This window comes from Cinclus cinclus, chromosome 25, assembly GCF_963662255.1.
Source record: "Cinclus cinclus chromosome 25, bCinCin1.1, whole genome shotgun sequence".
Lineage (NCBI taxonomy): Eukaryota > Metazoa > Chordata > Aves > Passeriformes > Cinclidae > Cinclus > Cinclus cinclus.
The window spans coordinates 7,185,369-7,197,385 of NC_085070.1; the positions used below are offsets into that span (position 1 = coordinate 7,185,369).

General features: G+C 56.4%; 2 protein-coding genes across 2 annotated transcripts in view; one reads left to right on the top strand and one right to left on the bottom strand.

Moving 5' to 3' along the window:
• Positions 1–2,236: 2,236 nt before the first annotated feature.
• LOC134053536 (5-hydroxytryptamine receptor 3A-like) lies at positions 2,237–5,146 on the bottom strand. Its single transcript, XM_062508557.1, has 7 exons — positions 5,039–5,146; positions 4,613–4,722; positions 3,903–4,072; positions 3,521–3,681; positions 3,091–3,301; positions 2,709–2,942; positions 2,237–2,535 (listed from the first exon to the last, which is right to left on the bottom strand). Exons 1-7 carry the CDS (start codon positions 5,144–5,146, stop codon positions 2,237–2,239), a joined length of 1,293 nt encoding a protein of 430 aa, XP_062364541.1.
• Positions 5,145–12,017, top strand: part of USP28 (ubiquitin specific peptidase 28) — a 28,109-nt gene continuing 21,236 nt past the window's right edge. The window contains 2 exon segments of the mRNA XM_062508787.1: positions 5,145–5,169; positions 5,612–5,731. Of these exon segments, the coding sequence (XP_062364771.1) occupies positions 5,145–5,169; positions 5,612–5,731 (145 nt within the window).

Below are 12,017 nucleotides of genomic sequence, written 5' to 3' on the forward strand. Positions count from 1 at the left end.
GTTCATTTAAACCTGCCTGCAGAGCCGTCCGGCCTCCCGCTGCGTTAATTATCCTGTAGTTCCCGACTGATTGCTGTACACTAAGCTTAAGCCCTCCTTTATTTATTTACTGACTACATTAACGGCAGCGCCTGCTCTCCTTTTGTGCTGTGGCAAACCGCACGGCACTGCACGCTGCGGCTGGGCCGTGCCGGTGCTGCCAGCACCAGGCAGCCGTGCGTGCGCCCGCTGCGCGCTGCCCGCCGCCAGCCTGCGCCTCGTGATGCTCTCAGACATTTGTTACAGCACAGCTGGAGTCGCCGAGTGCAGAGCATCCTTTACTTTTTCCCAGGGATGGGTGGCATGTGCCAGTGTCAAGGCCAGGCTCATCCCCTGCCCCAGCATTTCCCAGCAGGTTTGAGAGGCTGCACATCCGTCCCAAGGTCCTGGTGGTGGTCCTGCTTCCCCCAGTTCCTCCAGCACAGCCTCCCAGGAAGGCTTTGGGGGAGCGGTGGGGAACTTTGGTCCAGGTCCGGGCCAGCAGCGGTGGTCCTGCTGTGAGCAGCCTGCAGGCTGCAGCACCGGGGAGAAGGGGGGCAAGGCCCCGTGCGGGCGTTCAGCCTGGCACAAAGGCGTCGTTATAATAACGGGGAAGTCGCCGTAGGACCGGGCCTTTGTGTGCACGCTCGCGCAGCAGCTGGGAGCGATTATGCTGCAACAATGTTCTGTTCCATCAACATTATGTCCTCATTAAACCTTTATTAGGAGATTAGATTCAGATTTATTGATTTTTTTTTTAAGAGGAAAATCCAGGCTTCTCTCAGAGAGATACCTAGAACTTTTTCCTACATGCAGCACTTCCCAAAGTAGCAAGAGGACAAAGGGAGAAACAATCTCTTCCAGCATGGGCAGCCTGTCCTACCAGGGAAAAGGACTGCTGAGCTGCTTGAGGGATTTAGGTTGGGTACATGATAGTTTCCTAGCACAGGGAGGACAAGGACTAAAACATTCCATGGGATACAGCAGCACAGGTGAGTGTCTAGCAGTGCCACCCTGGGGGACATCAGGGTCACAGTGGGCAGGAAAGGGATGGCAAGGGTGGCTCAGGAGTCCTGCTGCCCAGTACCCTCATCAAACACGTGGGCTGGGTGGCATTGCACACCCAGGTCAATGGCCCCATTGGATTTGTCTGTTGGAGCGTTTGATGTTACACGAAGGCAGCTCATTCCAGAGGGTGTTAATTGCCCGCTGCACTGATCAGGTCTGTAGCACCATCGATCTCGGCAGGATCAATGGGCTGATTTAGTGTCTCACGAACTCTTTAACTGGACACCTCATCAATAGGCAGCCACTTACAGACCATCAGCGCATTAGTGCGGGCCGGCGCTGGCAGGAGCCCACTCCACCCATCCTCAGCCCCCGTCACTCAAAGGTAAGTTTTCCTGCAGGTGATGGCTCTGGGAGGGTGAGTGGGAGTCTTGTTCTGGGGCTGGTGGGTTTGAGGATAGATGTATGAGAGCCAGGGAGTATCGCCCACCTGACCCCCATCACCTGCAGGCCCATATGCAGAGATGCTCCTAGAGCACGGGATGGGCCCTTATGGCATCTGCATCACTTTCCTCTCCCCTTCGCCTTGCGCCTCTGTCCTGGCAGGAGCAGATCGACAGCGGGAGCTGGGGACCGACTGCAGCTGTGATGGCAGTCCTGCCCGTGCCGCGTGCCCACGGAGTCAGTCCCGCTGTCATCCCGCTTTGGCCGCGGCCGGACACTGGGTCTCTCCTGCTCTGCTAAAACTGCTGGACACAAGCAAAGTGGGGATCTGCTGGGCAAGCGTGCCGGGGGCCCGGGGTAGGGAATAAAGGCAGCAGCCGGGGTGAGAGATAGGGAAGCCGAGGACAGCGGGACCCCTGAGGCGGTGGGGATCCCCCGATGCCGGGGGGACCCCACCCCATGCGGGGGACCCCGGCCGGGAGGCGGCGGGGCCGGGCGGCGGGGCCGCTGTCCGCGGTGCTGAAGCCGCCGCCGTGGCCGGGCCGGGCCGGGGGTGCTCCCGGGTTTGGCAGGGGGAGCATGGAGAGAGGTTTGGGCAGGGTCATGGGGTCCTAGGGGCTCCTGCTCAGCTCTGCCTTTCTGCTGCGGAGCTGAGGGACGTGAAGGATGCGCCCGCCAGGGTCGACAGATACGGGTGAATCCCAGAGCCAGGGAGAGCCCACCAGAGTGAGAACCCCTGCCTCCCACCCTGAAAAATGGGCACCGCTCAGACATCCCTCCACACCGACCAGAGAGTGCCCAGTGTGATGCTGTAAGCCAGGACGGCCGCCAAGTACACCCGGAACAGCAGGACATCCAACACGTAACCCACTTGCAGCCACTCACGGGCGACGTCGCGGAATTCCTCCCGTTTTTCCAGGAGCTGGCGGATAGCCGTGGTCTCGCGCAGCACCTCCTGCAGTGCTGCTGAGCCCTCCATCCGGCCAGCAAAGGCCAGTGCAGACCTCGTGCCCCCCACTGCCCCGCACTCCTGGGGGTCCTCGCAGACGTAGGGGGTCAGTTTGGCTGAGGGATCAAGAGAAGCAAATGTGAAAAACCTATTTAGACGGGGAACTGGGATTTGTGAGGGTGAACTAGGCACCCACTTCACCGTACAAAGAATGGCTGTGTAGGTGTACTTGGTTACAGAGTACCTAGAATCCTTCAGTTCCCACATGCCCTCTCTGTGCTGCCCTTACCTGTGCTGTCATTGTTCTCCACCTGCCTGGAGGTGTCCAAGCTTTGTGTCCTGCTTTGGCTGAATTTCTTCCTGTCCCGGATACAGAGCAGGATGGTGGCTTTTTCCAGCAGCAGGTGTTTCACCCACTCAGGCACGTGGGGTTGCAGGTCTTGCTTGTGCACCAGGCGCACAATCAGGATGGTCTCTGTCAGGCTGATGACAAGCAGTGCCATGCACACCACAAAGTAGATGCCTGCAGAGGAATCAGTGAGGTGAGTGACCTGCAAAGACTCTTGCACAGAGCACGGGCCCAAGCAAATCCTCCCTGCCCAGCTCTCAGGGCCCCGTGGTGTCTGCCCATGAGTGCTCTGGCCGTGGATCGGGGCACAGGACCACCGTACCTATCAACGGGGTGCCGACGGCAGTAGCTGGCAATGTGTCGGATACAATAATGAGGAAAACCGAGTAGCCCAGCAGGAGAGTGATCTTGAAAGAGACCCTCTCACCACTGTGGGGAGGTAGGTAGAAGCCCACAATGTCCATAACCATCAGGAAGATGCTGGGGAGCAGCAGGCTGACAGTGTAGAATAGGGGGCGTCTCCGGATGACTACCTGTAGGACAGAAACAGAAAAGGCTGTGAAGGGTTGAAATGAGGCCTGCAGCTGGTGTGGCTCTTTGCCAAGGCAGGTGAGGATGGTGGTAGGCACTAAGGTGAACCAGAAGAAGGGCTCGCTAGCAGCAGCCTCCCACTTGCAGGCAGGAGCTGCAGCACAGAGCAGCAACAGGGATGGGGCAAGTCCTCGGGAAACGCGGTGGCCAAAGGCTCTTACATAGAACTTCATCTCAGCGTAGCTGTCACTGCTCTTGACACTGAACTCCTGGAAGTGGCTGAGGACATAGAGCAGCTCCCACTCGCCCTGGTTCATGAAGACGCTTCGGTCGAACTTGACGAGCTCTGGCTGACGCCACAGCGAGAGGTTGATATCCCGAACTGGGGGAGCGGAGGAGAGATGAGAACTAGGGGTACCCCGCCCAAAGTGCCGGCAGCTGCCGGCAGCTCCACACCGGGCTGCATGCCTGCCCTCCGTGCACGCTTCCCCGATCCGCTGGGGCCATCTAGAGGGACGAGCCGCCGTCTGCACGGAGCTCCGGCCCCGCTGAGGCGCTGCCCGCTCCCCCGAGACCCCTAGCCCTGAGCGTCCCGGCACTCACTGTGGTGCAGCCAGCTGGTGAAGGTGAGAGAGCAGTTCTGGACGTCGAAGGGGAAGTTGTAGATGTCCAGGCTGCAGGCAGTCATCACCTGGATGGGTTTGAGGTTCTGCACCTCCCCGTGATGGCTGATGTAAACGTAGGGGACGTGTGGGGACTTTCCAACATCCACACTGAGGGACATGAGGGACAGAGATGTGGGCTGGAGAGCACTCTGGGCAGGGGTTCAAGAGCCAGGGATTTCCCCCCATTCTGCTTTTTTGGTAATACCCTTGCAGGCATTTCTGCCTCGCATCACCTCTGTGCTGCCCAGACTGCTGCCTTCTCCCAAGCCGAGAAGTGTTTGTGTCATTGTCCCAGAGCTCTGAGGAGGCACTGGGAACAATTTAAATCCCCACAGAGGGGGAAGGACACCAGATAGCTCAATGGGAAGGGCCAGCAGCTCTGCAGCTGGCCTTGCATTGTACTATCTTCACAAAGCCCTTCTCCTGGTATCTGGATCTCACCCCCAGCACAGCGAGGGTAATTACAATAGTTGTGGTTAGCCAGCATTGGAAATGGCCCAACTGCCGAGCCAATCCCCATCTGCAGCTCCCCGATGTGGGGAGGCTGCCAGCTCTGTGCCAGGAATACAAAGCATGGGATGGTACGTGCCCATGGTGGGTGAGGGAGCTCCAGTCCCAGTCTATGTCCGAGACTTATTCTGCACTCACAACTCATTGATGAGGATGTCAGGCACCCAGATGCTCTCTGCAGGGAGGGAGATCTGTGTCAGGTTGTCGAATCGAGCTGGTTCCCACTTGAGGAATTCATCTGTCCAGTGCTGGGGACAGTGGAGAGGGGACTTGGTGAGTGAGGTCCTTCCACTCTGCCAGCACACAAACCCCAGTCTAGCACCAAGCATGGGAGGGAGGGAACACTTATTCTTCGGTTCGCACAACACCCAACCACGCAAAACAGGGAGCATGAAAGCTGAGCCTTGAGGTTCACGTGCTACATCGCCAGCTCCCAGGATGTGTTTCCCTTCATTGCTCTCCTGCAGGACTGCTCACTTCTCTCACAGGAAAACATGGGGGTTTGGGGGTGCTTGACCCCGAGGAGGGCCACCAAGTAAAGGGCAAGGCTTCGTGGCTACTTACCTGCCTGTACCAGATGTAGGTGGTCAGCACCTGGTTCTTCTCATCCTGTGGGAAGATGACAGCGGTGTCAGAACGGGGGCACTGACACTCCAGAGGGTGGACATGCATGCTGGGAGGATGCTGCAAGCCAGGTCCCATTCCCCTCCCTGCAGACACACGTGGAACAGGAGCAGAGAACTCACCACACTGAGGATGGCATAGACCATGAGGTCGATGGCTACGTTCGTGGTCGTTCGCCAGTCCCGCACGGGCCGGGTGCCCTTCTGGTAGTGGGCCAGGAGATGGTGGGACAGGCGGTGCAGGGCAGGCTCGGAGGGCTCCGGCACCCGGCCCCCGTGCTGGGTACCTGCTGAGCAGAGGGAGGAAGGGAGGGAGCGAGGGAGGCTGCTCGCCCTGGGGCAGTGGCTGCCATCACTCTGGGGTGTGCCATGGGCTTCAGGAGGCTGCCAGCTGCCTGCCCTCACTTACCAGGTGGGGTTTCCCATCCAACTTAAATAGGAGCATCCCGATGGGAAGCAAGCCTGGACACCAGAACCATCACCTAATATGTTACTGATATCCTGTGCTGTGCAGGTTGGCAGCGCTGTGACCTTCCCCAGCCTCAGAGGGCACAGCTGCCAGCCTCCACCTCTCTGGACAAGTGCCAGGACAGCAGCAGCAGGGAAGCACGAGGGACACACTGCCCCTGGGAAAGTTTCATACCATTCACTCCCTCCAGGGGCATCTCTTTGCTCAGCAGGTGGAAACAGTGAAGGTAGGAGATGAAGCATGATGCTACATTCATCTATTGGGTATCTTGGTGTTTGCTTTTTGTGAAAACAGTCCCTTCACTGGTGCCAGCAGCATCAACTGAGGACAAATTGTTTTCTGCATTGTGTCCTCACTTCCAGGCACCTGGAACGCCACGGCTGGGCCAGGGCAGCAGTGCTACACTTGTGGCTGTGTGTAGCACACCCAGCCCCAGAGTCCAATTCAAGCATAATGGAAGAGACTAATTGGAATAGATCTAGGAGAACTTGGGAAAAGCTGCTGGAAGGGAATTTTAATCTGTATTTTAAGCTAAAAAAAAAGAGAAAAAGCAGCAGCTTCAGCTCCTCTGACATTGCTCATGAGTGGTAGTACTGGGGAGCCAGCCAGGTGCATGGTGCTTGCCCAGGCAGGCGTGAACTAAGAGAGGCAGTAAGATGGGGGAAGAGGCAGCAATTAGGGTGAAGGGAGGAAATACAGGCACTGCCATCACCACAGTTTGGGCCAAGTGGCCTTTCCTGCTGCAGCTGGTGGCAGCTGGCTCGTGCTTGCACTCCTCCTTGCACCTTCTTCTCCTCATATCCATGCCACTCATATCTGCATCAGGATGCTTTGACAGCAGGGAAATGGCTTTGCACAGGGAGGACTGGGCTCAGATGCTCTTTGCCTCTGCTCCAGACAGAGTGCTGGTCTGCCCAGACCAAATCTGTGCCAAGGTTGTGCCAGCAGCTCATCTGGTGCAACTTGGCAGAACTCTGGCACAGCCCTAACACTGTTCCCACTCCTTTTCTGCCACCTTTGATGTGCTAATAGTGGGAGAAGATTTGGGAGCTGGGTGACTGGAGCTACACCACCTATCCAGAGATCTAAGTCACTAGCCTGCTGAACACTTTCAGTTTGGCTGGTGCAAAATAGCTCAAGGATTTTTGTGCTGTTTCTCAGGAATGTTAGATGAGAAAATAATAATGGAATAACATGGAAGTATGTTGGTCGTCAGTTTTGCGTTGCACAGAGCTGCAATTACAAACTATAGGCACAGCCCAAAACCCAGCTCTAGGTTATGAGGTACTAAACATCGTATTGGAGAAAGCCCTTCCTCAGGCAGGGGACTCAGGCAGCACCTCTCAGGAGACCCCCATGACTCTCTGCCCTCAGGGCTGGCTCTCGGCACGGCTCCAGAGAACCTCCAGACCCCGCAGTGGCGTTCCCACAGAGCAGAGCTGGTTCTAAGGCTACATCGATTTGCTGCCGGTGTTACCCAGGCAGGATGCGCCTTCAGGCTCTGCACCGGAGCTCTCCCACGCTCCAGCTTCTCCCAGGTATGTCACTTCCCAATAGCATGAAGGTTTCCCTGAAGAGCAGTCTTTGCCTGCCATTCAGCACTGCTCAGCTTCTGGGAAGGTGCTGCTCCGTGCCAGGAGCTCCCTGCTCTTCCTCAGCTCCCCAGCCCTGCCCACGGGTCCCTCACCTTACCTGGGCTCTGTAGCGTCGAGGCCAGCGGCAGCAGGGCCAGGAGAGCCCCGAGAGCCGTGGGCACCATGGATCCGCTGGCTCCAGTCGCCGCCGGCTCGGCGGAGGACTGAGCGGAGCAGGGAGGCAGGCTGCACTCGTACGGCTTTCCCCCCGCCGTCGGGTTTTTGAGAACGCCCAATTAATCTCGCGATCAGCCTCCCGCGCTGCATCAAGTTTCAGGCTGGAAGGATGCGAGTGGGGCCCACCCAGCTATCCCCCCACCCCCGCCCAGCCTCTAAAGAGCTTCCCCGTTCTCTGCTCAGGTGCCTGCTTGTGGCAAAGCGGGTTTTGGGGCACGAGCATCATGCCCGTGTGCAGTGGGGGGCACGATGAGGGGAGAGGGCGCTGAAGGTGACAGGGCTGAGCCGGGAGATCCTTAGCAGTTGGAAAGATGAGGAAAACCCTCTGAGAGGCAGGGGAGGGGAACGTGTCCAGGGATGTGGTACTGATACGGGGTGGGTTTCCACCTGCAGGGGAGAGGGGAGCTCTGGATGTCCCGGGCTCCCCTTCACACTCTGCGGCAAGCGGGTCTGTCTCTGACAGCGGCTCTGACAGTCGCAGGTGGGGGCAGCATGTGCAGCCAGCCCTTGGCACCCCTGCCTGGGGCAGCAGCTTTCCCCCAACCCCTCTGACCTGCACCTACACCGAGGTCCATTTTCACCGCAGAACTTTGCATGTGCTGTAAAGCTCAGCAAAGTGCCAACTGGTTTCTGTTCCCCGAAATACTTAAAACCTCGGGGCAAACAAGACTAGAAGCAAAGCCTGGTCAGATATTATTGAGAGCCAAAAGGTCCTCGGTGTCCACCCACGCGTGGGTGCCCTGCTCAGGCTGCGCATCCATCCCTCCATCAGAGCCTTGGGCTGGGCAGAGTCCCTCTGCCTGGCAGGGAAGTTTCCCCTCGACCCCAAGCCTCTATAATCTGTATTCCTGCATGTCTACACTGTGCTGGTGTGTGTTGCAGGTGCCTGTGCCCCCACAAAGCTGCCAGCTGCTGGAAGTCCTGGGGAAGTGTAGGGCAGGGACCAAAGCCTGCGGCAGTGGCATAGAGCAAATTGCATCAGATGCCGGCATGGAGTCACTTAAACGAGATAAGAATTAGTGCGGGGCCCTGATGAACTCCCCCTTGGCTGCCAACAGCGGTGTCAGGGAGAGAGCGAGAGCAAAACTGGGGCTAATTTGATTTCTCGGCTCCGTTAGTGGCAGGCAAGTCACCTCCCAGGGAGCGCCAGCAGCTCATAGCGCTCTCCCCTTATTGAATCTGGGTAATGAAAATCACGGGCAGCGCCACCATGGTGCTGGGGACTGTGCCCCGCTCTGCCCCCTCTCCTCCAGCCTCCTGCGTCTGCAGCCGGCAGGATGAGACCAAGGGGGCGTGGACTGCTCCAGTGGAGCCTCTGCTGCAGCATCATTAACTCTGAATTTTCTCCCTTGGGTTTTACATCTTCATCTTAAAGAGATTTTAATGTAGTTCCTATCAGCCCTCCTGTTATTGGATACCTAATTAGCGTGATCTACTGTAGCCTCATGTTACGTGCACACACAGGGGGCTCTTGCGGGACATTTTGTGGGACGGCTGATATCAATCGGCAGCGCCCAGATCAGATTTACTTTCTGAAATAGCATAATGGGATTTTATTAGCCCTGTAATCTGCTGTACGGTAATTGCTTTTCTGGGAATCGAAGTGCTCAGCGCCTGGGGCTTCCCACAGCTCAGCCCTGCATCCTGTCCAGGCTCTGCTGCAGCCAGGCATGGCAGCATCTCTGCACCGGGATGGATGAGCACTCAAGCCTCTCTGCTGGAGCAGCCATGCTGTGAGCAGGTTCCCTGGCTGGGCAAGCAGGTATTTAGCACAGACCAGCAATCTCAGAGGCTGGGGAGAGCGCAGGGGCACAAGCACAAGATCCCCAACAAGTGTTGGCACAAGTGATGCTCTGCATTCCCTCCTCACCCCAACCTATCCTCATCCCAAGTCCTGGGTGCGCAGCATTATGATTATATTCACCCCATGCCATGGAATGTGCTGGGGGCTGCTGAGCTGTGGCAGGAGCATGGCTGGGCTCTGTTCAGGATGGGGTGTTGTAGCCAGGCTGGGGTCCACAGTGGGAACAGGGAGGGAGGCCTCAATTGTGGTGCTTGCCGGTGTGGAGTGGGCAGGAGATGGAAGCAGCTCTCCTCCAGGCTGCCAGTGCTCGCCTTTCAGAGCGTGTTTGGAGCGTCAAAAACAATAAAGCATCAACAAGGAGCCCTGGCAGCACAGCTGCCTGATGGTCCCGGCCCCATCACGTGCCTAGGGCCGTCCATTACGGAGCCTCACGCTCCCCGAATTGCATGTCTGCTATGATTTAACACTGCGAGACATGAAATAAACACTGCAGGCAGGCAGGGCTGTGGCATAGGCATGACCAGGCTCACAGCAGCCCCCGCTCCCGTGGGGCCCTGCACCCAGGGACAGTGGTGGTCTGGGATGCTTGGGCTTGCTTGCATGCCTGGGTCACTGCAAGGGGTCAGGGGGACACGCAGGATCTGGCACTCACCTTGTGCAGCTCCAAGACAGAAGCACAGACCAAATGTCATGAACAGCCGCTCAGTGTGGCACCCTTCGTTAATTTAATTTCATTTAGGGATGCTGGTAGCTTTGTCCCATGGGTGCAAACTGCATGGCCTTTGGAAACACCAAAAATTGCCCATTCCAGGTACCAAGGCCATCCTCACCCCAGTGAAGGAGCCCAATGCTTTTAAATCCCCCAGAAGAGAGATGGGAGAGTTTTCCTTTCATGTCCTCTCTTTCATTAGACACCCTGCAGGTGTTTGCAATATTCTGCCGCTGTTTCGTTTACCACTAAAGCCAGGTAATAATAAGTAGATGAAGGTACTTGGAGCCCTTTGCTGTTAATGAAGGAGATCTGGCTAATAGTGAGCAACTCTACGTCACAGGCTGAGCATCATCCAAGGTCAGGCAAGGATTGCCTTGCTGAGAGTAGACCTGGCTGTTTTGTCTTGTATGACTGGCTTTTTCTTTTGCCTTTTATTTTTGAAGGAGACCTGTGCCAGAACCTCACTGGGTGGGAGAGAGACAGTGGCCCCCAGTGCTGTTGTGGCCACATGCTTCCACCTTGGAAGAGTCCCCATCCCTAGGGCAGGTTTGCAGCAGGGATTGTGCACGTGATGACTGCCTTGATGTACAAACCTCATATCTGAAAAAGTCATGCAGAAATTCTTCTGCCTCTGTTTCTGTTGAAATACAATACATGGAGGACTGTGGCAGTGCTGGAGAGTTCGGTCATGTGTGTGGGAACAGCCCTGGAGGGGACAGTGACAAGAGACAGTCTGGGTTTTTTTTTTTTATGCTTTTTAAGCACTTATGGCTTCCTTTTGATAAGTCAAGGCTGTATGGAAAGCTCTCAGGACATGGGAGGAGAGGGCACATCTGCAGCTTGCTCTGTCTGATGGTGTACAATCTCCCTCACAGTAAATTATCTTGGATGTAACAGTGCTGTGACTGCACTAAATGCTGCAAACAAATTGTTCTGCACCTTAGTTAATTATCACAGCATTAATCAGGCTGCTAAACATTAAACACAGCCTAGACAAACCTGAAACTAAAAATACAGGTCTGAGTTTATCTTTGTGACAAGGACATTCAGAATTTTTACGGTCATTAGTTTTTTTTAAGGTAGGAAAATCCTGTGGATCCTTACCTGAGCAACAAAATTTGGGCAGAGCACTATTCTGTCACAGTGCATGGGGATCCCAGAGTGAAAATCACCGTGCCCAGCACTACCTCCCTATCTCTCACTATTAATGGCCGGGCAGGCTCCCAAAATGTGTGGGAATTCTTACTTTGTTGCATTTAAGCATCACTGGTTATCTTGTTTTTCCTTTGCACATCAGGGAAATTGGCCGACACCGGCTTCCTCAGTTTTACCTTATCTACACTGCTACCTTCTCCCTCTTGCCTCCCGAATTCCTCATCTGAACCAAGACAATCTCGGGACAGCCAACACTGAGGTCCCCACACCTCTTCTGAAACAAAAGGCAAGGGACGGTCTGTGACTGCCCAGGACATATCCAAGTGTGAGATTCCCACCCAGCTGGGAAAGGGCATTTTCACATAAGAATTGGCAACCAGGGTATTGCAGTGGCATCATCTGACCCTACTATTCCTGCCGCAGTGCCACAGCTCTACTGGAAATGCCAATGCCATCAGTGTCACAGGAGCTTCAGGGCACGGTGGGGACAAACCCAGGCTGACGATTGCATCCTGATGATGAAGGATTTTGCCAGTTTCCCCCTGGCTCATCAGGTCAAGCCAAGTTGCCAAGGTGCCTGAGCCACATCTCACCTGCGGGTCCAGCGGCTGCGCTGCTGACAGCGTGGGGTCTGCACAGATACACCTGGATCCTGCACAGCCCCCTGAAGCATCCCAGTCCCCTCCTGCATCTTCCATCCGCCGCCCTGCTCGCAGCTCCCCGCCCGGGGTAGCACCGGGCCAGCACGGGCGGACACGTGTCGGACACAGAGCCACAGGAGAGGAGGGAGTGTTATTATTATTGTAATTAAAAGAAAACAATCCACTTTTATCGGGATAGAGGGGCGCGGCCAGGGCAGAGCAGGGGCTAGGGCCGGTGTTCCCGGCTGCGGGGGGTGGGGACAGGGGAGAACGGGCTCGGCAGCCGGGGCGGCGATCGGGGGCTTCTCTGGGAGGGAATACGGCCGGA